A 25,621-nucleotide genomic window follows, 5' to 3' on the forward strand; every position below is an offset into this window, starting at 1 on the left:
AACTTAACCCTGGAGCATGCTCAGTGTACTCAAAAATAACTATAATTTTACTCCAAACGAACAACGTAAGAAGAGGGCAAAAATGAAAGAGGAATTTGAATACACACTCAAATTAATCTAGAGGAATTGTTAACCTCAAAATTTGCAAATTAAACTCAAAATTATTTAAAAACTATCAATATATCCAATAAAGGAAATTTTGATTTCGGTTTAGTTTCGGCTTAGATAGTTCGAATTGAAGGTATCGTCTAAAATTCGATTTTATACCAAACTCACCTTGGTTAAAGTCAGGTCTCAAAGGTTACCGTAATGCGTGTTTGAAAGAATCGAAAACCCTCACGTACTACTCTTAAGATCAATAGAATTTTATCTAAATTTTGATGAAATTTGAATCCTGAAAAATTCACTTTTTAATCTAAACTACCCTCCAGAATTATCTAAAACCCTCAATTTCATTTGTAAATTAGTAATATTTTATGCTCCGCATTTTGAGGAATACGAGGTTTTAGGTTGTTTAGAATCAGTTTTCCTTTTCAATCGATTGGCAAATTTGGTGGTTAAATTAACATAGTTAATCAGATTTTCGATAATTCAAAGCGCTGGTTACATTTATCCGCTTGAAAAACTTACCCAAAAAAAACGAGATTTTTAATGAAAAGTTAAAATAATAACAAAGATCAACTGTTTTCCATCCTAAAAATTAAGGAAATTTGTTTTGAGTAATGATGTATTTGAACAATTTGATCTGTCATTTAACAAAGAACTGAAAAACCGACCTTAAAATCTATATTATACGGAAAATGAGTGGGAATTAATTGAATATTAAATATACATATATATCTTTTTTGAAGATTTTAAAACATTACGTGTGGTGGATGATTTTTGGTTTTTAAAATGGGGTGATGCGTTGTTTATAGGGATTAAATGCCCTATTGATAAATTTAAAAAAATTAGTACTGCCAATGAAAAAACCTCAGATAGCTTCAAATCTCTTGTTAACTAGTATTAAAATAGTACTATTTGATAAATTGTAAACAGTTTTGCATCCTTCACTTAGAAATTACATGGCTCGGATCTCTATAGAATTTAAAATCATTTGGAGACTTACTCCTTTAAAAATGTTTGATACTGCGTAACATTTTTAAAGGATTTTTAATTTTCTATGAACTAGTGCAAAGATAGTATTATTTGCTAAAATTACAAAGATAATCTTGCATTTCTTAAATTAGAAGTTACAGTATCGTAATCTCTATAGATTTCAAGATAACTTGGAAAAGTGGTATTTATTTACACGTTAATAGTAAGATGGTATCGAACGTAAAAGTGGTTAGGATTATCTTGTATTACTTTAATTATAGATGTTACAGGAGCGGAATCCAGAGATTCCGGTCCTGTGTAATGGTCCTAAAATCGTTTCAGGAAATTGCGAATTTCCTACGTCAACAAGTAGACCAAGAAATAACTTCTTAAAGTCTCTAAAATGATGCTTTTGTATGTTTCAAAGCTTCAAGTTTACGTTTTTGAATCAAAGTTGATAAAATAAAATATATTTTACCGTTGCTTTTATCGAAACTATGACATTATCAAACGCATTAAAATGATTTACTGGATAGTGTATGATACATTAAATAAATAAGTTTTGACATATGCAGTTTGTATAAATGATTTTTTTAGTTTACTCATAATTCTCGTTTATTGGTATTATTAAATATCGGATAATAATACTACACACAACGATTATTAGAAGTAAACACTAGTGGCGTCTGTACGCTTACCTCATTCTGGGAGGCTTTGCCTAATCCTAAAGAACGTTAGGGCCAAATAATCCAGCAAATATACATAAATATTTCTGTAAAATATACGGGGCTATTGTATTAAAAAGAAACCTATAAATCTTTCAATACATCTATTCTAAATCCAAAAAGGCAGAGCTATTAATTTAAAACCCCCACACTTTACACTTTAAATAGCTGAAGGCAACCCTTCCCAAAATAGCCTCCCTCATTATCCCCGCTATAAATCCGTCTTCGTCGGGCTTCCATTTTATATAAGGCCCATGGGCGTGGCTAAAAAAGATAAAAAAGGGTCGCCGTGGGTCGCGAGCTTTTTTACCCTGATGACGCCGCTTTAAAAGCTCTGCTTTGTGTTGGGATGGAGGTCTGTTGGGTTGGGATTGGTTGGATGGTATATAATAAAAAAAAGGCTGTTTTTTGGTCAGAGGTGGGGAATTCTAATGGTGAGAGTTGATGAGAGTAGTTCTGAGGAGCAATAAAAATAATTAATATGTCATAGTATTTCAGTTCTTTTCCCTTGGGATAATCCGGATTTGACCGCCGCTGACCAACAGACCGATTCGGACGTCCGAGAAAAATAGAAAGAACTCATGCAGGGGGTGGAGGGTCGATCTCTTTCATTTTCGTCATTTATTATTGCGACAATCGAAAGTATTCGAAGAAACTCGCGTAATCTCCGGCTTACTGGGCAATTTAATGGCTTTAATTGTGCGGGGGTAGGTACCCCTGCAGCCGGGGTACTTTTGTCCGAAATGCGTGGGATGTCCATCTGCAATTGTGGGAAAGAAATTAATTATCCCGGAGGGGGCGCAATTTTACAATTTTTAGGGGTAAAATAAGCCGTCAGATGGTTGATGTTGGTCATTACGACGTCCCCCTACATTCGCTTCTTATAAGGGAATAAAATACATAAGAGAGATTACTATACAGGATGTCCTTTTATAACAATCTCCGCAATATCAAAATTTTGAATATTCTAACGTAAAAACCCTTACAATTCATGTCTTTCCAAGATTCTGACATTCTCTAGTGATCCAAAAATTGTTGTATTGAAAGTCAGAAATATCAGAATATTCAGAAAATGTTTAGACATATACAAATATTTAGAAAAATATAAAAACTTTAAAATATGTACCTTGAGGTATATAATATTCCAAAAGACCAAAAAACGGTACTGCAAGTAAAAACATTTTTAGTCAAATCATATATCCACATTTTGTGTCAGTTTTAAAGACATTTCAAATGCCAATTTTAATATAGACCTGACTTCTCAAACATATACCTATGTCGAAATTCTTCAAAACAGGCTCCCCAAACCCATGAGTTTTCAGAGTTCTGCGAGTTTCTTGATATTCCATAATTCATTACTCTCATATTAAGAGATCAGGGGGGTAATGAGGAAGTATGTTCACGTGGAAAATATATTTAAAAAATCAAAGCGGTTTACGTCTTAATACTATAGATTCTGATTTCTGGAAACTTGTCACGTTACTGTATTTTATGTAAATTTGCAGTATGCAAATTTATTACTTTTTTATTAAAATGTTAGAGGTGTAGTCAGGGAGTATTTTTAAGTTAAAAAGAACTTTAAAAAGTTATAATCCTTTTGCATTTTAAAGTTTATCCAAAAAATCATATCGAGTTCGAAAAACGTGTCACGTCACTGTTTTTTATGTACAATCATGATGTGAAAAACGAATTTTTTTAATGTAAAAAAAACATATAAAGGGCTTACATCTTAATCCTGCAGATTAACTTTTGTTTTTTAGAAACTTATTATATCACTGTTTTTTTTTACATAAATGCACAAAATAAAAAATTACTTTCAGATTCTATGTAACTTATCACTCGGTTATTGAGAGCACAGGGGTACGCAGGAGAGTGTACGGGAGTCGGATTAACGTAAAAAAACATGAAAAAATTCGTAGAGGTTGACATCTTAATACTCTAAATTTCATTTTAATTTTTGGGAACTCTGACACTGAAACTGTTTTTTTTTAAATGTAAATTCACAAAACCAAAAACTATATTAGTACTTCTTATAATTGAAAGTTCAGGAGCGTGATCAGAGAGGATGTTTACTTTCTTTTTTTTCGCATTTTAAACTATATTTCGAAAACAGTCAACTCTTGAATTAAAATAAGCAGAATGGTGACTTTATCGTATTTTAAGCTCATGCAACCATATTGGGGTTTTATACAAAAATATGGCTGGCCTGTATATTGCAAACTTTATTATAACTAAAGTCCATATATTTGGTCCTCGTTCTCGAAATGACCTTTCACTATTATTTGCGTTTTCACCATTTTTCCTTTTTTTTGACAGAGGTATAAAGTTCAGAGATATAATGGCAAAAACACGACTTATCGCCAATTATAGAGTGTTTATCAGCCGTTTAATTACTATGCTGAATATTTTTGGAACGACCTATCTCTATTTGAAATAGCTTAAGCAAGCCTCGAACGTATTCGTGCAAACAATAAGTTTTTTAAAAACGTTTAAAAAAATTCATGTACGTAAGCAGAGATAAAACTGTTTTTGTGAACGGTTTTGATACGTTTACTTGCATGATATCGTGAGGAAAATTTCACGAAATGAAGCAAGGTGACCTTAGGACTATAATAAAATCTTATAGAGCGGTTTGTCTAAATTAGTTAAAACGACAATACTCCTGACGAAATCCTGGCACATGTCAAAACCGAGAAATATCCGTTTCCTCTCCGTTATTTGCACCCTCATATACTTGTCTTCGAGACTCAGCAAGCATTCAAAATAATCAATACCTCGGTTTTAATACGAATTCGATACATCTCGTTGGCACTAGGGGCTCTTCGGTCCCTTTCTGCGAGATATTTTAACGGTTTTTGAAGAAACATATCACCAGCTGTTTTTGTCTCTTTCCGAGGTAACGTTAGTCTAACTGTTCTTAACCCTTTTATTACCAAAAAAAAACGCCGTAAAAAGCACTCCGCAGTACAGTAAAAGGAATCCTTCACAGAGGATTAATAAATTGTGAATATTTGCAGGCAATTATTTTCGAATCTGGCTCCCCAAAAAAAGCCCATAAAACCCATCAAAACATCATATCAGCTGTCAATCGGGATATGTTTTTTATCGGACGTGCCTTTTGTGTGGGACTTAAACTTTTTCCTGTGTTATTGACATGTCTCGGTCGGTCCTTCCGTTTAACGAACAGACGGATCGGTACCGCAAAATCTGGCGAATTGGCCATAAGGGCCGTTTTGTGTCCGCACAATGCAAAAGGGCTTTAAATTTTTCCTTGCAGATTTTTATCTCGACGTCAAAGACTTGTCCGCCCTCGTTGACGAGAAACGAAAAGGAGACCCGTGATTGTTGTGTGTTCCGTGTGGTGGTGAAGGAACCCATCTGAAGCAATGGCATTCGTCTAAACGATTAAAAGTAGACATTTTTAGTCATTGAGATACCAATGAATATTCATTTTCAATTAAGGTAAAATATGAATCAAAGTATTCCTCTTTTTCCTTTTTTGGTTCGCTCAATTCAACGAAAATTTGTGAAGCGTTGTCGTCATTTCTCTCAAAAGTCACCGAATGTTGTTGATGAATTTGTTGCGAGAATTGATTTTTGGATCAAGAGAGAAGAAAATTCAGAGTTAACCTAGCAGTCCTTTCAGGGTAACGTTCTAACATACAGTTTCAGCATCAAACTCCAATGTAAAAAGTATGGGAAACCCACTTAATCCAACTCTACTGTTCCTTCGCACTTAAATTCAGTTTTCCTTTCTCGAAATGTTGCAGTTTTTGAAATATTGATCTTCAAATTTCAATGTCTTAATTGGTATTTCTGAACATGAAATCGTACTTCATGTTCAGGTTAGTTGAAATCTACGAAAACTTCTGTACCAACGGTGTACACAGACTCAGTTCTTCAATAAATAAGTTCTTGAGAGTGTCAATTAGCTTAAATGCCATAATTCATCTTTATCAATCAGTTATTAGTCTATTATAAATACCCAAAGAATTTAGTTGCTATATCTTTAATTGTAAGCAACATCTTTAATTTCCTTGCGTTAATAATTTGTCTTTTTACTGCATTGTTTGATATTTTCTTCTCCTATTTGATTCGATCCCAAGCGCTTTGTTGTTACCACAATAAGATCTTGTTATACAGAGAGAAATTCACTGGTGTATCATAATCTAGAAGAACTAGATTTAGTAACATCGTTTTAATTAACAAATATTCCAGTGAAAGTGAGGCAGTTTTGAATTTGAACAAAACCAGTAAACAAATACATTAGACCGATAGGGAGAGTCCTGCAAAGTACGCGAAAGTTAACCATTTAAACTTTCTGCTTCTGAAAAGTAACGGCAAAAGGCTCAAATTTTCAACGTGACAGATGAAAAACCAATGAAATTCATTGACTTAAGTAACGCTGTGAAGTGAGCCGTAAATTTTACACTCGTGAGGACTTAGCTTGAGAGCTAAACATGAAAAATTCAGGTTTTGAAAGCCGAGTTTACAACCAATTTCCTGTCAAAATTTATTAGCTTACAACCTCTCAAGATTTTTCTAAATTATACATATAAGTTCCGTTGAACTCCGCTCCTTCTTCTATTACAGTTTCGGAAACATCGTTCTTGTGAAGTTTTAATTTTTGAAATTTTATTTCATTTGTGCTGTATCCATTTTATTTTTTTTAATTTAATTTAAAAGTTCAACTATAATTTGATATAAACTAAACCGACTCGTGTGAATATACGAATATACATTGTCATTTTCAAGAAGGGGTTTTAATGTTCTACTTAATAAAATTAAAATTATGGTCAATAAGCGCACATTGGTCCGTTCATTTTGGGTTGAAAATGTATCACATTTCTCCTGAAAAGCATCCTTCACAATGGTCAAAAGTAAATAAAAGCCCCTGCTTTTTAGTAGGTGTATTATTAAAAGGCCAAAAAACGACCCTTGGCCGAAGGAAATAAAATTTCGAATTTGAAACACAAAGGTGTCCGGCAACGGCAGCTCGTGGCAGCCAATAAATAAAATATCAATGACAATCGGCGGAGATTTTGGGCCTTTTTTCGACCATCACGTGTGTGCAGCTTGCACCAGGTGCAATATGGGCCACCCCATACACGCGCTTTTTCGTTGACCCATAAGATAACCCTGCAATTTACAAAATTCGAGCAGAAACCATTTTATAAAAAAAGGGATCTTCAAATTAAATTTTCACGAGCGTTTTATTTTATTTTGTGCAACATAGTGAAGACATTCCCTGATCCGTTGGACATATCCACGTCACCTGGCTTATTGAGTTGTCAGCCCATTGATCGGTGCGTGATTTCACAAGAAAATAATAAGCTTTATGGGATACCTACTGAAATTATATCGTTACAAGAAGGTTGAAATTGGGTGGTCATTTGGCGTTCGAACAAATGGCGCATAATTGGATTTCCGACGATGTTTGTTCAAGTCTCTTATCACCAAAAATTGTCTTAAAAAATCCGAACGATCATTGTTGGCTCTAGACTTATGAATACGGAGAAACCTTGAGCCCAATTAAAGTTATCGCCAGTTATCATTTTTTTTTAAACTGCGGATGTTTTCAAATTTACACGTTTTTTAGTAATCTATAGTATTTGCGCAACAAAGTACCTACGTGATAAAAAATATACAACAACAGGAAAAAATCCATTATACTTAAATATACAAAAAAAACTTGTCTCCAAGATGGATGTTCGATAGTTGCATTATCGACAATGTATATATTTTCAACATTTAGCCCAAATTAATGGTGTGCGCTAATACACAATTCTAATTATCGCTAAAACGTTAATGCGTAAATTTAACGACCTATCTCTAGGTGAAATTAGTTGCGATCCATATATACAATAGGATTATTGTAGGTACTTATCAGCAAGCCGACTAGATTTGCTAAAACTAACAGCAACATATTTGCAGTAAGTACGTACAAAGGTTAAAATTTGTTTTAAATGTTCATGGTTCCATTTTTCATCATATAATAAATTACCTCAGGGTGGCCACTAATTGTCTGTAAAGACAAATGATATGGGAAAACATCGCAGATGAATCGTAGATGATTTGTAAAAAGATCTGAAAGGAATTGCTAATTTAAGTTTAAACTGGCTTTCAGCAGAATCAACAAATCATCACACTTTAAATTAAACAACAAACTTAATAAAAAAGTAATGAAATACTATTTAACTTCAATAACGTCATTGATTCCTGCTAAATGGAACTATTTGAGTTAGGAGATGGCAATTCCCCCCTCGTGCCGGGTAACGGCTTGTTTAAGAATTATTTGGTAATTTATGAGTAAGTAAAACGTTTGGATTTTTCTTCATGGGTTTTAGAGGGTGTTTCAAATTCGAGTCAGATCATATTCGAACCTCGAAAATGGTTAGATAAAATGGAAGGTAGAACATTTCCGTAGTACGCAAAAAAAACAAATTCTGGATGTTTTTAAAGTACAAAGTTTCTATTAATGTGTTACAGGGTGTTCAAATTAAAATGTTAACTTCGATTTTTGATCGTATGCTCGGACAATGACGGATCTTTCTAACGAAATTTTGTATGCCGGGAAAGTTGTTGATGGAAAACTCAAATATTTACACGATTTTTTATTTATCGATAGAAAGCACCGCATGTTATGACATACTTGAATTTAATGCCATAATTTGTTTGCAGCTCACTGTATGTTATTTTTGAATAGAAACTTATTCTCCATTCATTTTTACCGATAAAAGATGCTCTTAGTATTTTTTGAGCGATGGCATAGACAAAATGCACGTCTGCTATTTCTGCGGTGGTAAATTGGACCAGTTTAGATACACCTCATAATTTATTACTTGAAAACTTCCATTAAAAAATGTTTAAACAAACTACACTTAAAATTAAGGTTTTGACAACCAATTTTAGGCTTTTAAAATTCAGTATCAATAAATTTTCCAATTTTGCTGCGTAAAGTAAATTATTTTCTAAGACTTCCTTTCTATGTTTTCTTGTGCATTGCCGCTTTAGAAGCAAATTCCAGAGTGGGTTTTGTTATTTTCGTAGTAAAAAATCAAACCTTAAACACGTTTTTTTCAGAACAGCTGGTTTTAGCGGTAAATACTACGAGTAGCTTTTATCGGCAAAAAAAGGGGGAATAATTCTTTTTTAATTCAAAACTATACTTAGAGTGAGCTACAACAAAGTTATGGGTTTTTCAATTCAGGTATGTCACTTAAAAAACTGAGTAAATATTTGAGATTTCCATCATTGACTTTCCTAGTATGCAAAATTCTGTCAAAATGTTGCGTTATTGCCGAAAAATACAGTCAAAACTCTGTACCCCCTGTACCCTGTTCATCACCCTGTATATACATAAATTGAAAACCATTTCTGAAGCACTAAAACGTGAAGAAAAACATTTTTGCTCAAATATGTCTTCGCATTATTTTGAAAATATCTGTTCACTAGATTTGAGGCTTTCGTCTCCTCCGGATTCGATAGGCGTCATGGTCTTTTAAAAGCATAAATCAATTTACTGGCAATCTTCGAAAGCTGTCAAATTACCGTTCGCTAATTAACAAACCAGAAAACCACGTGTCCATTAAAGGGAAACAAGCAGAAAAAAGCCATTAGGAGGCTTCATTTTTCTTTTCAAATCTAAAACACTCCGACTACGAGGACGGAGGGTAAGTTATTTTGGTCGGGAGGACGTGCCGGGAACGTGCTCATGTGCCGACTTTTAATACGTACATAAGGGGACGTAAAAATCCCGAAACTATATACGTAAAAAATGGGGCGAGGGGAAAAACGAATATAACTGCCAGCACGCGATCGAGGGGCTGTTTTTTCCCTCTTTCTCCGACATTCTCGACGTCTGGCCGAGGGCTTAGATCTGCCGGATAATATTACGAATGGGAAGTGTGCTTTTTAAATTACGACCCATCTGTAAAATATTAAATAGGGGCGTGGTCATTTTTTTTACGCACTTTCGCACCTTATGAGAACGCACAAGTGTGTTCCTATCCACAACATAGACAACTTCCCAGAAAAATAAGGGCACAATAGAAAGTAGGTAGAGGAACAGTTAAAAAAGTTGCTATTCATGATGGTTAATCCCTTATATGTCGAGGTACTTAGGGCCGTGAATGCATGAATGAAAAAGGTTTGACCATCTCCGGTTGAAGTAGTTGATGCACATTTTTGCCAATACCCAAAAAATGTCGGTCAAAAAGCCCGCCTATACCTCCTGGTTCGCTTTGTTAAAAGCAAAGAGAAATTGAATTGGTTTGTCAGAAGTAATTTTCTGTTAGACCCATCACTGACTGTAAGATAGGGTTACCTGTAATTTGAAAAATATAGATATGGAGCTAATAGAAATAGGGCGTACATATCGCAACTTTCTTCAAGTAAAACTGGCAAATAAACCAAATGGAAAAATAAGATTTAAATTATGGATACAACAAATCATTCTTAGAGTACGCCTGCTGACCACTGTAGAAGTTCTCTATATACAAATTAAACAAGAGGGTACTACTACGCATTGTAACATCAAAGACTAAAAAATGTGTAAATGAAAAAAGCAATTGTGGAAACTGCTGAATCTCAAAATGTTATGTACCTTAATGATTTATTGTATGTTAAGCACTATTAGGTAAAGGAAGTTGAAAAACGTGCATTTTTATCCATTAAAAGCAGAGGCTTACACAACTCAATTTTCAGGTAAGATCCCAAAGCAACAAAAAATCAAATAGTTAAGTTTATTGATGGGAGAAATATAGAAATATAAACAACAGTTATCTTGAGATTTTGTTAGAGAAACGAAAAGTTCTTCTATATTGTTCAAAGCAAGATTACGTTAAAATTGCTTGCAAGGTTTAGAGAAAATATGGATTTTCTAATATTCAACGATTCTCTTGGAATATTGAAGATTTTTCAGGTGAGAAATTTAAAGCAAATATAAGTTGGCTCATGGAACTAAATCAGTTTATGGAGAATAAAGACTCTCTGATGATATTTGAAATTCTCTTCATATTTTGAAAGTTTTGTAATGCAAAAGACGAAGAACCCGTTAATTTTTTTAAGCAAAGCTGAGTCGGTTGATACAAAGAATATGGCTTCTGCAGCAATCGAGGAATCTCTTGTGATTTTGAGGAATTTCAAATTAAATAAAATAATCTTTTTTCTTTCAATAGTCGCTTAAGCGTAGATGACTATAATTTACAATCATATATATACAATAACAATATACCGGGTGATTCAAGAAGGTGGCTCGTACTTATAACTTTTTTTAAACTTAGAAAGTTGAAATTTGAAGGGAAACTATATGAGAATAGAGCCGATTGATTGACATTAATAACGTTTATCTAGTAATGCCCTATAAATTATTTCTTTTTTGAAATCTACAGGTAATTTTTAGCCTAAAAGTTTGTTATTTTAAAAAATATATTTTTTTGTGGTTTTTTCATGTCGAGCTACGCCACTGTGGTATACGCATTTGGCACAATTTTAGGTCAGAATTATGGGGAAAAATGCTAACTTGTCAATTACTGAGTACTTTTTCTTTTATAAGCAATTTAAATATGGAAAAACGATGTTTCCCATGTATTTTCCGTTTTTCAAATGGTAACATGGTGGCTTATTGCGATTTTCTAAAATATTATAAAAGAATGAGATATGAAATTGCTGGATCTTAAGCGGCTGTAATGCTCCTATGTTTGATAAATATTTCAGTTACTTTCGGGAAAAGCAATGGCGTATCGAATGTAATTATGATGTAAATACCTCCATTAATAGAACCAAAACAAGAACAAACAGGAAAACTAATTGAAATAGTTTGCGATAAATTTACGAAATTACTTCTAAAACATTGTAAAGTGCCAATGATGCACTATCCATTGAGCAATGTAAGCAAGTCCGCATAAAGTTTCAAATCGAGGCTTACTAATTTATACATATAACCCTAGATCCGCCACTGACAATTTTGTTGGGTTCTTCCTATCTAGGAAAAATAACCCTTTCAGGAATATCTCACTTTCAGAAGAAGCAAAAAACTCGTGTAAACTGTTAAACCGGGTAAAAATTCATTTAGGATATAAACAAGAAAAAATAATGACCGTCTTTGTCGGTCAACCCTTAAAGTAAGAGACCATAAAAAAATTAACCCTTTTACAGCTGCGTTTTATATTGCCCAAAGAAGTTTAGTGCATTGCGCAATCGACGTTGGACGTAAAAGGGCTTTTTTGCAGGTTTTTTTTTGTTTTACGAGGGTTTATAGGAAGATTTTAGTCGTATACCTAACGGGTTTCCTTCGTTATGTGCGAAGGTTGATGTGAACTATTTTAAAGCATAGAATTTTTTTTCTTAAAATAATTTTAGAAATAGTACTTGTGAATTTTTTAACCTGGCAGACGTCTACACACTTCCTAGCACAATCAATCATGTAACATGAAATAAGACCAAAAAACCCTCCTAATGGAAACAGATCCTCCTAAAGTGGCATTTCGTTCTTTAAGATGCCATTTGGGTACAGGCCAACATACAAACAGTGACTTGCACGATCTTTTATATCAATTTGTATTCCAATGTAGTAGGCACTATCAATCATCCACAGTCATATGTAAGTTTTCAATCATCCTCCATTTTTATGTCCCATAAAGGTCTTTTGATCACGAAAAAATGCTCGCAAAAATTTCATGCAAGTCACAATTCGAGGACCGCCACAAACCACACATTCAAAAATGTCTTTTAAAAGCTGCATTATGAAGGAGGAAACCAAAACATTATTTTTTCGGGAATCTGAATCAATATAAGTGACAGTTTTTCCAGATGATGAATGAATAAAACCTCAGAAACTAAAAGCTTTCTGAACAACTTCCTTCAGTTCCTTCTGTAAGATATCAAGTTGTTCTTTAGGATTTAAAAGTGTCCAACGATTTTTTCTTACCGGTAAAACCCCGGATTAGTCACATGTGGCCCTTTAAAGCGAATAATGCGGCAAGCTAACCCTAAGTAGCCACACCTGCCCTTAGTGACCACTGAGGCCGTTTCATATTTATCTAAAGTGGACAAAAAGTTAGTCGTGTTAAAAAGATTCTTTACAGTTTTACCGTTGCATGAGGAGATTAATGATGCTGAAGGGTCACTTCTCTGCCCTAAAAACTTACTCTTTAGGCATTGGAATTAAAACAACAATTTCACCCTAATGCTTTCCATTATTATGGAAAAAAAATTGCATGTATCTATACGAAGAGCCTTTCAAAAAGCACGAGCCATGTGCGCGTTTTATTGTGTTTTTCCCAAACTTTTTGATGCAGATGAGGGCTGAAAGGCACTCGAGGGTAGTTTTTTGAATATGGGGAGGTTCATTTGAATGCATCTATGCAAAACGATTGATGAAATGGCGGCACACGACGGATGAACGTGCAATTTTCTCCATTTTCGAGGGTTTTGCTTGCCCATAAACTATAAAATTGTAGAAGGGTGCGAAGTAAAATAAAATGGACTTACTGGATTTCACTTAATTTTTGAGTTTAATTCTTTTTTAACCAAATGTGTAATGAAGTTAATTTTTGCTAATTTTAAAATTATAAAATTATTTTTGGCAATGAAGGGAATACAAAGTGTCCAAAATTGCTTTGATCAGCAATTGTCTCAAAACCTAGTAAAGATAGAGGAACTCTTTAAATATCAAATTTATAGATGGAGCCAGAGGTGTTGTCCAAACAGTGTTAAATATACGGGGTGACTCAAAGAATCGAAATTTTTATTTTAAATATGTCCTCCTGTATATTGTTGAATTTTTGGTTTCCTCAAACACAATCTATTTCAATTTTCAACTGTTTTAGAAGTATCTACAATTGCAATGTGGCACTTTTTGCAGTTTCGATAGTTGTAACTTTCGATTAATTACAACAATACTTTACAATTTAAAGTTATAAAACCTCTGAAACTGTTTCTGTCTAAAAATCCATTTTTCTCTCTAATCTCTCTATTTAAAATCTCTCTAATTCAATCTCTTATTCCCACATTAAAAAAACACCCAACCCCTAGGGCACCTGTACCAAAGCGCCACTTGTTTATCAGCCAAAAAAACAACCCCGTCACGAAAAAAGCGCCCCTCATTAGCTCGTATGGGGTGCGCACACGCCAAAGGCAACAAAAAATCACACAAAAAAAGCACGAGCCTTTTAAAAACTCAATATAAAAACCAGAAACGGGCGCGAATTCGATACATTCCCCTCGGTTTCCGGCTGACGATGCATTTATTCATCTCTACCATCCGACCATGGGGGGTAAAAAACACCCCTCATCGCGTGCTATACTGATGGAATCTGTACAAAGCGAGGGTCGATAACGATCCCGTCTATTTCATCTGATACACGAAGTTTTGATGCGGTGGAATATTCGATGATGATTTTATAGCAAATACATATATCTGTGTGTAATCGTTATTCAAAGCGCATGGTTTAATTAAATTAATTATTGCATATCAACATTTTCTGTTTAATTTGTAAATCAGATAAAAAGGGTTTTGCACGAAATTGAGAATATTCAGTGCACAACAAAACTTTGATTAACTAATGCAAAATTAGCTAATCTACTTCAAAAATATACAAAAAATTTCGGAATAGTATTATAGAAGAAAATAGTAAAATATAAAATAATATGAAATAATTAAAAAAATTTTGGCCCATGAGGGGATCGAACCCGCGACCTTCGCGTTATTAGCACGACGCTCTAACCAACTGAGCTAATGGGCCAATATCAACGTTTCTGTAATGCTCTTATAGCTTCTACCTACATAATATAGGATGTCTCAAAAATAAACAAGAAATTTATTAATACTTTAAACAAAAATGGCCAAATTAGATTAACTTACACACATGAAAAAATACTTCATTTTGGCATTGAAACACTCTAAAATGGATTTCACATCAATGATTTTTCATTGGGAGTTTTGTTACATCGTGAAATATTTTGGTTAAATTCGATATTCAAGACATTCTTAATTGGATGAAATGCGGACATACTCTTTATTCAATAGCTGCAAAAACCTATTAATTTTAACTATCCGGGAAAACAGAAAAGTGTGTCCTTAAATCGGAAACTGCGCCTTTTAAAAGCTTCCACTTCATTGTTTTTTGTTATTTTTAGAGTGTGCCTGTCAAAATGATTGAAATGGGGCAGATGTATTATTTTTAGGGCGCATGTGACCTTTTACGACACGTACTCCGTTTATGTAGCAGATTTTCTGTTTGTTTTCGCTCGAAACAAGACTTACATAGGGATATCTTAAATTGCATGTGGTGACATCTTTTTAAGGGCTATTAATTTGTCAAATCCCCCGCCATATTTTTTTAGGGTGTATTTTACGCAGAAACTGATACTTTTATTCCTCAAGCTGTTGTTCGAGATAAAGTATCAAATAACCCTGTTTCCGGACTTCAGCCCATAAAAAGAACCACTTTGGTGATATAACAAAAATTTCCAGGGTTTGAATTGGCACGTCGATCTTAAAAAAGAACCATAAATAACGAAAATTTGCAACTCTTCAATAAAAGCCCTTAAAGGTTTGACAGGAATACAACCCGATTTACTAAGAATTTCTTCTTCTGGCCATAAAACTAATTATAAGCCGAACATCAGATTTGGGTATAAAAATGCGTTTTGTAGCAGCCGGTTTGCATTTTTGAATATCTGGGTCCCAGTACTTTCTAAAGTATGGTATATAGTCCATTGTCTGACTGTCCTTTCTTTTGAAACCCTTTTTCAGGTAAAAATCTGAGTTCCATATTTTTTGCAAAGGTTTTTTTGAAGGGGCGCGGGGTAAAGGCAGATTCCAACCCTTATTGTGTTTATTTAAAAACTATATATCGTAGTGACTCATGCAGGTTTACTTGCTTATGTGTGATCTACAAAAGCGGATGTTTTTCAGAAGAGTTTTTGCGTTTAAACGGCTTTAGGGAGGGTAACAATCAAATTGAATTTTTCTTAGAAATAACTCTTAAACCAACAGCAGAACTCTATTCATTAATTAAAGCGTGATTTTAAAAATAAATTATTAGTGTGCGCTTTCAAAATTGCATCATTTTAAAGTATCTCCGAATTAGTGTTTCACGGAGCGTACATACATATCGACATCATTCTTTTTAAGGCATTCAATGTTTTCAATTCGAATTTTGAATCACATTTTTTCAAGTTTTTTTCAGATTAGAGAAGCTAAAATGTAAACAAAACACGCTGATGAATTTTTGTAATTTGCTTTTAAAGTTCAAAATTTATAAAGCAGATAGACTAATAATAAATAATGTTCCTCATTTCTAAAAATCAAATCATTTAATTTGAGTTAAACTGTGGTTTCAGTCATCGCGAAATTAAAAGAAAAACTTTTGATGATATTTGAGGGTTTTGAGCAGCTGTTGTAGCTCTTTTTCGACCTGCTCGTGAATGATCTACATCATTTAAGTCGTGATATTTTTGTTATATTCGCGACATATCACTTTGCGAAACACCTACATTTTGTGTAATAATCTTTTATCGAAGACCTTGTTGTAAAAGAGTAATTATTTTTACTCTATTTTTTTAGTTATGTTTTGTATTTTTTTTATTGGAGTATGCAAACAGTAATACATAAAATTATCATGATTTTATTAAATTTTATTGATATCGATATTTTCGTTAGCTATAGACTAAAGTTTATTTTTCATTTTTCGTTCAAGTTCTTTAAAATACCTAGAAATACGATTTATTTTTTCAATAGAGTTAAAATAATTACTTTTTTACAACAAGGTTTTCGTTAAACGGATATTGCACAAAATTTAGATGTTTCACAAAATAATTTGTCGTGAATAAAAAAAGATATCACGACTCAAATAATGTTATAGACCATCGAGAGAGACGTCGAAAAAAAACTACAATAGATACTCAAGATCGGCAAGTATCATTAATAGCCCGAGTAAATGTAACAATATCCACAAATACACAAAATCAAAATTGAGTTACATTAATATGCTACAATTTTAGTGATGGTGTATGTGATAAACAAATAATATCCCTTCACCAAAAAGTCAAGAAGCCGATTAAATATTTAGTGAAACTTCTAATAATAATTGAAGAATATGAAAAGTTTATATGTATAATGTATAACATAAAAGGCAATAATATACAATTGATATGTCGCACATACTTTAAAAAAGCTTAACTAATATACAGCGTGTTGCAAATTTTGAGGATGTTCCAAAAAGGTATCGAAAATTTTAAGTTATAAGGCGGGTTACATTAAGAAAAATATGCCCAACTTAATGTTCAATTAGGACTCAAAAACCTGAAATATTTGAAAAAAAAGTACAAGTTTTGATTATTGCTTTTCTCGCAATATTAACACACAAGTTCTCTAATCTAGACAGTTTGGTGGAAGGGAAAAGTTCAGTTTTTGAAAGCATGTTTTTAGTAAATAGGAGAGGATTCAAAGATTTAAAGATAACCTCTGATATAAAACGACATAAAATGATATGTACAGGGTGAGTCCGGAGGATCGTGCCAAACTTCAGGAGCTTATTGTAAATGAAAAATAAATGTAAAAAAACTCAAATGTTATTTGCAATTTTCATTTGTTTACAAGTTATAGCGTAAATCATTTTTTACTAGCGTTTTAATTACGATAAAAGTACCTCTGTTATTACTGATACTAATACTGATTTGATGTTTATTTTCAAATTCAATTAATGTGTTATAAAATGCCAAACATTTATTCAAATTTAGAATATGTTAATATGATGTTTGTTTATGGTTTTTGTAATAGAAATGCTAGAGCTGCTGCTAAAAAATATCATCAACTGTTTCCATATCAAAGACATCCTTCTAAAAACGTATTAATCTAAGTTTTCAACAATTTGTGCGATTGCATTTTGCGGTCCTATTAGTTGGCCTCCAAGATCTACAGACCTCACACCATTAGACTATTGTTTGTGGAGCTGGTTTAAAAATGAGGTGTCCAGAGTAAACGTGGTCTCTTGAGGTGCACTAATTCAACGTATTACAAATGCTGTAGCTGATGTTAAAGAAAGACATGAAACAATCAGGAGCGTAACGAATGCTCTGCATAGACGAAGTAGAAAATGTTTTAAAGTCAATGGCGATATCTTTTAACATTTATTAACACAACACTATGACAACCAAAACGTTCATTTATGAAACTTCTTATGAAATTTATCATTTTTTAAAAATTTTATGTTTTAATTTGATTTACGCTATAACTTGTAAATAAATGAAAATCGGATGACCAGATTTGACTTTTTTTACATTTATTTTTCATGTATAATACGCTCCTGAAGTTTGGCATGATTCCTTCGACTCACTCAGTATATGGGTAACTGGAAATTAAAAATTTCAAATATTTGAGTGTTATTTATTTTACTTACTAATGACATATGTTACAAACACCGTGCAGCTGATGGTGATTACACATCAGTTAAATTGACTAGGGAAAACTTACAGATCAAGAGGTTACCCATCAACAGATTATCGAATATAACGAGCCTAAGCATGAAGTAATACCAGAAATGGAACAACTATTTATCTAAACATGTTCACGTTATAAGACAACTCCTATGCTAATTGAACTTAATGAAATATTGAAGAGATCAACAATTTTAAGTTTCACTACATAAAAGGACCAAGAACTTTGCAACAATACTTCTCCTGCTAAATACTATTGTTGATTGAGCAACTGTGTGATATATAGGGTTTAATTTTCTATAGTATATAACAAAACAAGGTACTTACCTATACATATTCAAAATTATGTAATTTGTTATCGTTGAAGCAGTGATCAATAATATCCAAATCCAGTTGAAGGTGCAAGCAGTTATTAGAATAGCAGTTATAAATAGATTCGAATATCTTAAAATTGTCAGAAAAATTAAACAGTGAGAGTAATTTATGACACTAGATGTAGATGTGGTCAAAGTAATAACAGTATCTCAATATCGCAGAAAATACAGATTTTGCGTTTAAAAATGTTCTAAATGCAAAAAAGTACAATATTTAAATTTATCAACATTAATTTTAAATATCATACAAAAAACTATTTTAATAAAATAGGAATAAACAAAATTCCAATAGTATACCATAATGATTCCCAATTTTGACCGGACAAAATAATAGCAGTTTTCAAAATTTCTTGGAATTTATACAAGTTTTACTTTTTTTATTCGTAAGTGATTCTTACTTTTGTATTATGTACACAATTATGAATAAGTATTTCTATTTTCAAAAAGATCATGGGAAGAAAAAAGCATTGTTTTGTAGAAAAGCGAGATTTAATTTTAAAAAAGTGGCGTAATAAGGGCAAAACTTACTCAGAAATTCAAAATCTTTTGGGTTGTTCAGCGAAAATGACGAAAAATGCTCTAAACTGACAACCTAAACCCGAAACCCGTGGTCGGAAACGGAAAACGACCACAAGAGAGTACAAAATTATGATGCAAGTTGCAAAAGCCAATCCATTTGTCTCTTTTTCTCAACTTCAGGAGACGGTGAGTGGAAATATTTCAACAAAAACCATAAGGCGCCGCCTTCAGGATTCCAATCTATTAGCAAGAAATCCGCGAAAGGTACCCTTACTCAATAAAAAACATTAAAAAAAAACGATTCGAGTTTGCAACAGCACATTTAGATTGGCCGCCTACAAAATGGCGTAATATTTTTTACTCGGATGAAACTAAGATCGTATTATTTGGTAATACTAGACGCAGAGTTTATGTCCGACGTCCCCCAGGAACTGCCCATCAACCTGAGTACACTTTTAAGACCGTTAAACATGGAAGTTCGAAAATTATGGTGTTTTTCCTATTATGAAGTAGGACCCATATTTTGGATAAAAAACATCATGACTGCCGGAATTTATGTTGACATTTTGAGGGAAGTTATGCTACCTTATGCGCGATATGAAATGCCATTATGATGGGTTTTTATAGAGGATAACGATCCAAAACATTCAATTTTTAAACGATGAAAATATTAATGTATTAGATTGGCCAGCTCAAAGTCCGGACCTCAAACCTATTGAAAATCTCTGGAGCGATGTCAAAGATGTTGTAGCAAAGCAGAAACCCAAGAATCAAAATGATCTTTGGGCTGTAGAGAAAAATTATTGGGAAAACATTCTAATTGCTAGATGCTAAGACTCAGTAAATTCCATGGGTCGTCGATGTGAAGCTGTCATTGCCAATAAAGGATGTATAATAAAATATTAAGATTGTTAGAAATTATCTGTCTATTTTTATAAGATTAATGAAATGCTGCTATTACTTTGACCATCGTGTTTTGCGAATATTTCTAGTTTTTCTTTAAATTTCATGGATATATTTTATTTTTTACTTTTCACAATAATTCATTTTATTTATAACATAAAACAATATACTGAAGTTTTCTTAATTATTATTAAAAGTTCTGACTGTACATGTTTTCGGTAATTTCTTAAAGCACTGCTATTTTTTAGACCACAACTGTAAGTCATTGATAAAAGTAAAAAAGGACCCTGATTGTTTCTCTGAGGAATCTTAGATTTAACTATGAAATCTCTGGACATTAAATTATCCACCTCCAGTACTTGACGTCGAGAACATTAGCAAGACTTTATAAAATACAGAAATATCTATAGAAGTAGGAATATTCGAGGTTTAATTAAGTAATAAGAAGTCATCGACCTAGTCAAATCATTTGAAGCTATCCTCCAGCTAAAGAAGCTTAAAAAACAAAAGTGGTAAAAACATTAAGATTGAACACAGTAGACCTGCCATTCACAAAACCATGTTCCTGGAGGTAAATAAAGTCATTAGTGTTATATCATCACGCATCAGTGTCTCGAATGTTTTGCACAAGGAATTTGAAATGCTTATAGGCAGATTGTTTTTAGTAGGTGAGAGTCTTGTGTCCCTTGCCTTGTGAATAGGGGCTATGATTGCGTTCTTAAATCTACCTGGAAAGGTGTTGGACTTGATGATAGTGGCTCCTGTTAATGGCAAGTTGCTCCATAATTCGTTTATGTGAATCAATAATAAATTGTCCTTGTTGAGTGCCTCCATATGAAAATCCTGATAAGCTTCACCCAACAGGAAATTTTCAAGACAACAGAGAAATAGAGTAACGACGACAACAAACTTCTATTTCGTCGCTTCTGTGAAAGTTGCCTTGTTGATAAAGTGACCAGAACGACTTTAAAACACTCATCATAGTAAGGCCTGTTTTTCCAAGCTTCTGGTATCTTTGTCAGTAAGATAACTTTCGTTAGAATAAAAAAACATTAATTTGCAAAATAAATAAAAAATTATGTCCTTTCAGTGGATTTTATAGTTTTTAATTTAGTTGAAATAACTAAACGCAAACATATTTTTTAAATTTTTATCATGTTATAGATTAAAAATATCAACACATTCTATTTTCGATTGCCTACAAGTTTGTGTTGAATTTATTCTTAAATTTCGATACAGTGTGAAGTTCAATTAAATATACTGGGCAAAAAAACAAATATTATACAGGGTATCAGTAAATAAGTGCGAAAGATTTTAATGGAGGTTTTTAAATGTCAAAAAGATTGTATAAAGTACATCCTGACCGTTTTTGTTACATTTGTAGTGAAGTTATTATATCTAAGAAAAGATATCCTCTAACGGAATCACTCAAAGAAGACTATTTTTGTTATATCAAAATTACGGTCTCGCTTCAGGATAAAGAGTGGGCTCCACACGTGTTTTAATAATTTTAACATAAATGTCTGATGCTACCAGAAAAAATTGTTTTACCTGCACTTCACATAAAATTAAGTTTTGTGAAAAATTTTGTCAAGGCATTAGACAAGACTAGTGTTGCCTTTCAACATTTATGCACTACTTTTCCTGGTCTTTTTGAGGCGAAACTTAAGGAAGGTGTTTTCATCGGAACCCAAATCAAAAAAATGTTAAAGAATGAGATATTTGAAAACAGTATTTCATATACTGGAAAAACTGCTTATAATTCATTACGACTTGTTATCCAAGAGTTCCTAAGTAACAAAAAATGAAAATTGCCGATCTGTTACATAATTTTCAACGAGTGGGTGTCAACATGTTCCTGAAAATGCATTTCTTGCACTCGCACCTTGACTTCTTTTCTGAAAACCTCGGAAACGTCAGTGACAAGAGCACGGCGAGCGTTTTCATCAGGACTTGAAAATTTTTGAGCACAATTATCGGGGATACTGGGACCAATCTATGTTAGGTGACTATTACTAGTCTATTGTAATAGACACAGATGCAAAAACATACAAGGAAAAAGTTAAGGAAGTTCATTTCTAATTTTCTTAACACTTTTATACCATTATTTCTTATAAACGAAAAATAATACATATTCCTGAAATGTCACATGTTGAAATTTTTTCATGATTTTGTTTAAACTCAGAGTACCTCAGTTGTTAAGAAAAACAATTTTCATTTCAAGGACAAAACTTCTGTAAACTAGTGAAATTGATTCGCGCTCTGCCTGATTTCGTCGTTTCTATGAAAATTATCTTGTTGGAAAAGTTAACAGGAGTTGGACAAATCTGGTCTAAGGATGTCATAATGACTTTCTCTGAGCTATTTTGCAACACTTTGCTTACGCTTAATTCTTTTAAATCTCTGTTATTAAATGACAACACTATACCTAGTTTTTTAACCTATTTCCATATATGTACATACATAGGCATTAAGGTAAGCGACTTCCTACTTCAAGTTCGCATTCAATGTATTGACAGTGAAACGTTCTATGATAATTGCAACAATTGTCCACTTCCTCTACTGCCCCAAGCAACAGATTATCATTACCTGAATCGAAAAACTTCAGTACAAATTATTAATAGCTTACGGTTATATCGAAGATTATCTAACCTTTATGAATGGCTAAAAACGTGCCTAATTTCCGTTACATACTCTGAACTTTTCATGCGAACGATTTTTCTTATAGCTTCCGACATCAATTACGTTCATCACCTTAAAAGCGAAACACGAAAATGCTACTTGTCAGTCATCGTCGAAAAAATATAGGTTTAATGGAATTATGAATAAAAAACGAGGGGATTTCGTGCTACCCCAAAAGGTCCCAACCCCACGTAATAGTGTGAATAATTAACTAATTAAACTTTCCATAAAAATTTCACATTAAAACCGGTTGTTGGATTCCGAAAATTCCGACGCAAAAACCATTTAAATAACCTACAGTCATCAAAATCAAGATTACTGCCTCTCATTACCCACCCGATTACATAAACCTGGTTAGTAAACATTACCTTGTGACTGTGATGTAATTACCGACCCCATTAGGCCAATTCCTGTTGTTTTTTGCTTGTGAAGACGTAAAAGGAGAGCATAATTATGGGTCTACTTAGGCAATTTCGGTTCTGATCCCATAACTTCGGGCTAAGTCGTAAATTATCAATTGATGAAAAGAGACACAATTATTTATAAAAATAAACAAAATTTTATTTATATATCTGCTATACTATTTGTCACCGTTTCTTAACTCTACTGAGCACTATTTTAACTCTAAATATGTACAATTAAACGAACCTTAATAAGTGATCATCATCATCATCATCATCACGATGCATCTCAACGACTTGTCAGCCAAATAAATTAATCTCTTAAAAAATACTATTTTATAGGCACATCGAATAGAATACTCTGCAGTTATTTGTGGTAGCCGGGAGGTCCATATTGGGTAGAGGCAGATCCTCCTCCAATGGCGGCTCCAGGTCCGGACAATTCTCCTCCAGCTCCAGAAATTCCAGATCCTGACACTCCAGATCCAGACACTACAGCTCCACCAAGTCCAGAAACTCCAGAACTACCCAATCCAGATCCGACACCATGTCCACCAGGAACACCATAGTTGTATCCTCCACTTCCACCCTCCTTCTGGGTCTTGTACCTGATGAAGTAAACCTCCGGCTTGCTTGGCTGAGTGGGAGCAGGGGTGGGTACCACAATTTCCGGCTGCTCTTCTGGTTTCTTGACTAAAACATACACCAAAGTCTTCTCCTCGTCCTGAGGTTGGACTGGGATGATTGGCGCAGTTGGGGTTGGCGGGTTTGGTGCCTTGATAAAGATAATCTTGTAGTGCTTTTGAGGAGCAGCAGTGGGGATCACTCTTTGCGGTTTGATCTCTTGAGGCTCCTCTGGGGCTACATGGACGTAAACGTGCTTATGAACAGTAGGGAGTTGAGGTGGAGCACCATAAGTGGTGTCTAAATGACCTCCAACGGGACCTCCTCTGAAGGATGTATCGAGACCTCCAAAATCTACATCTGATTGATGTGGGCCCAGTTGAGGACCTAATTGAGGACCAACAAAGTCTACAGAAATAGGACCGGGACTGGGGTAGTTGTAGCCTTGTTGTACTGGCGGTTCTGGGCGGGCGTAGGCCGCAGCCAATAAGAACGTTATCTATAGAAACAATTTTGTGTTGAACTTGATCTGCTCATAAAGATATTATTAACGATAAAACTGAACATTAAGTCGTTGCTCTTTAATTAAAATTTAATTTTAATATGATACGTCAATGTACCTTTGCTGGTTTTTGCTTCTAATCCTTCCCTATGTTAACGCAAATAATAAACTTGCTTTAATTTGAAACAGTGACAGACTCAAACTTCACGGGTTAGCAACTTCAAGGAAAGAAGAATTTAGAGAAACTTTTTACTCCAAGAGGAAAGAAGTTACATCTATGCATTTTTGCATGATTTTAATTTTATTAATTCTATGTATGTATAAAACTTGACAAATGAATTTAATGTGAAGCAGAGATGTAAAGCAAGTCTAAGTTGGTTAAATACATTAGAAAGTTCAGTTTCACGAAGAAAAGAATTTACAGAAATTTCTTACTACGAGGAAAAAATGCTACGCCAATGTGTTTTCCCTTGATTTTAGTTCTATTCCTCAGGATTTCCTCAGGATTGATAATCACCAACTTGATTGAGGACTATAATTTTCTTCATTGAAATTTAATTCACAATTCTGTACCTGTACGTCTCTGCTTTTTAATCAGTTTAAGTAGAAATTTACTCAGCTAAAGACACCATTTAGAAATAAAACCATTTTCCACATTTCATTGGCGTAACACGGCGGTTTTAGGACGATTTAGGTAATAATTTAGATTCTTTACCGAGACTTTGTCGAGATATTAGTTTCCTTCTATCAACTGGCCTGTACGTTGAATTTTGCAAAAAGAACTTCAAATCGAAATTCAGAGCTACTATCGAAAATAGTAAAACTAATTAGCTTTATCGACGCCAAATCTATCTACGTCAAAAATCAAATTTAACAAAAATAACCGTCACCATACATCACAATCACTGCTCGAAGACACTACAATCACCACAGGAAAATGCACAGATACCATCATCCGATGATATACTTTCACTAGGATACCATCACGCCTACTTACCAGGAACGGCTTCATTCTATCCGAAAAAAGTTGTTGTAAATCGGTCAGAGCAAGACTTCGATTTACTCCATCTTTCAAGTTTTTATAGTTTTAATTCGCCGAACCCCCCTCATTCGACCGTGGTAGTACCGGGGATGATGATGGGTATCCAGTACGTGCCGTAATTGCGCGGAATACATTTTTTGGCGATTTGCAGGCATTAAGTGAATGGCGTTTTTGATTGTCCAACTGTTGCACAAGGTGAAATATGAATCGGAGATAATTATCGTCAATGTTGGGTCGTATCAAGCTTGTGTCATCACTGATGATGGCGTATCTCATCATCTAACCTGGTTTCTGAGATATTGACCATACAGTAGATTTGTTTTCAAGAA

The 25,621-nt window shown here is 33.5% G+C and overlaps 2 protein-coding genes and 1 non-coding gene across 3 annotated transcripts in view; all 3 read right to left on the bottom strand.

Annotated features, from left to right (window-relative positions):
• Nucleotides 1–25,621, bottom strand: part of LOC136418420 (cell division cycle-associated protein 3-like) — a 106,502-nt gene that overhangs the window by 68,540 nt on the left and 12,341 nt on the right. The gene's annotated exons all lie outside the window — the stretch shown is intronic.
• Nucleotides 14,475–14,548, bottom strand: TRNAI-AAU (transfer RNA isoleucine (anticodon AAU)). Its single transcript has one exon. It is a non-coding gene; the product is annotated as a tRNA-Ile (tRNA).
• LOC136418482 (uncharacterized) lies at nt 23,282–25,336 on the bottom strand. The gene is made up of 2 exons (XM_066404550.1): nt 25,248–25,336; nt 23,282–24,247 (listed from the first exon to the last, which is right to left on the bottom strand). Exons 1-2 carry the CDS (start codon nt 25,260–25,262, stop codon nt 23,492–23,494), a joined length of 771 nt encoding a protein of 256 aa, XP_066260647.1. The 5' UTR covers nt 25,263–25,336; the 3' UTR covers nt 23,282–23,491.

Source organism: Euwallacea similis, chromosome 35, assembly GCF_039881205.1.
Source record: "Euwallacea similis isolate ESF13 chromosome 35, ESF131.1, whole genome shotgun sequence".
Taxonomy (NCBI): domain Eukaryota; kingdom Metazoa; phylum Arthropoda; class Insecta; order Coleoptera; family Curculionidae; genus Euwallacea; species Euwallacea similis.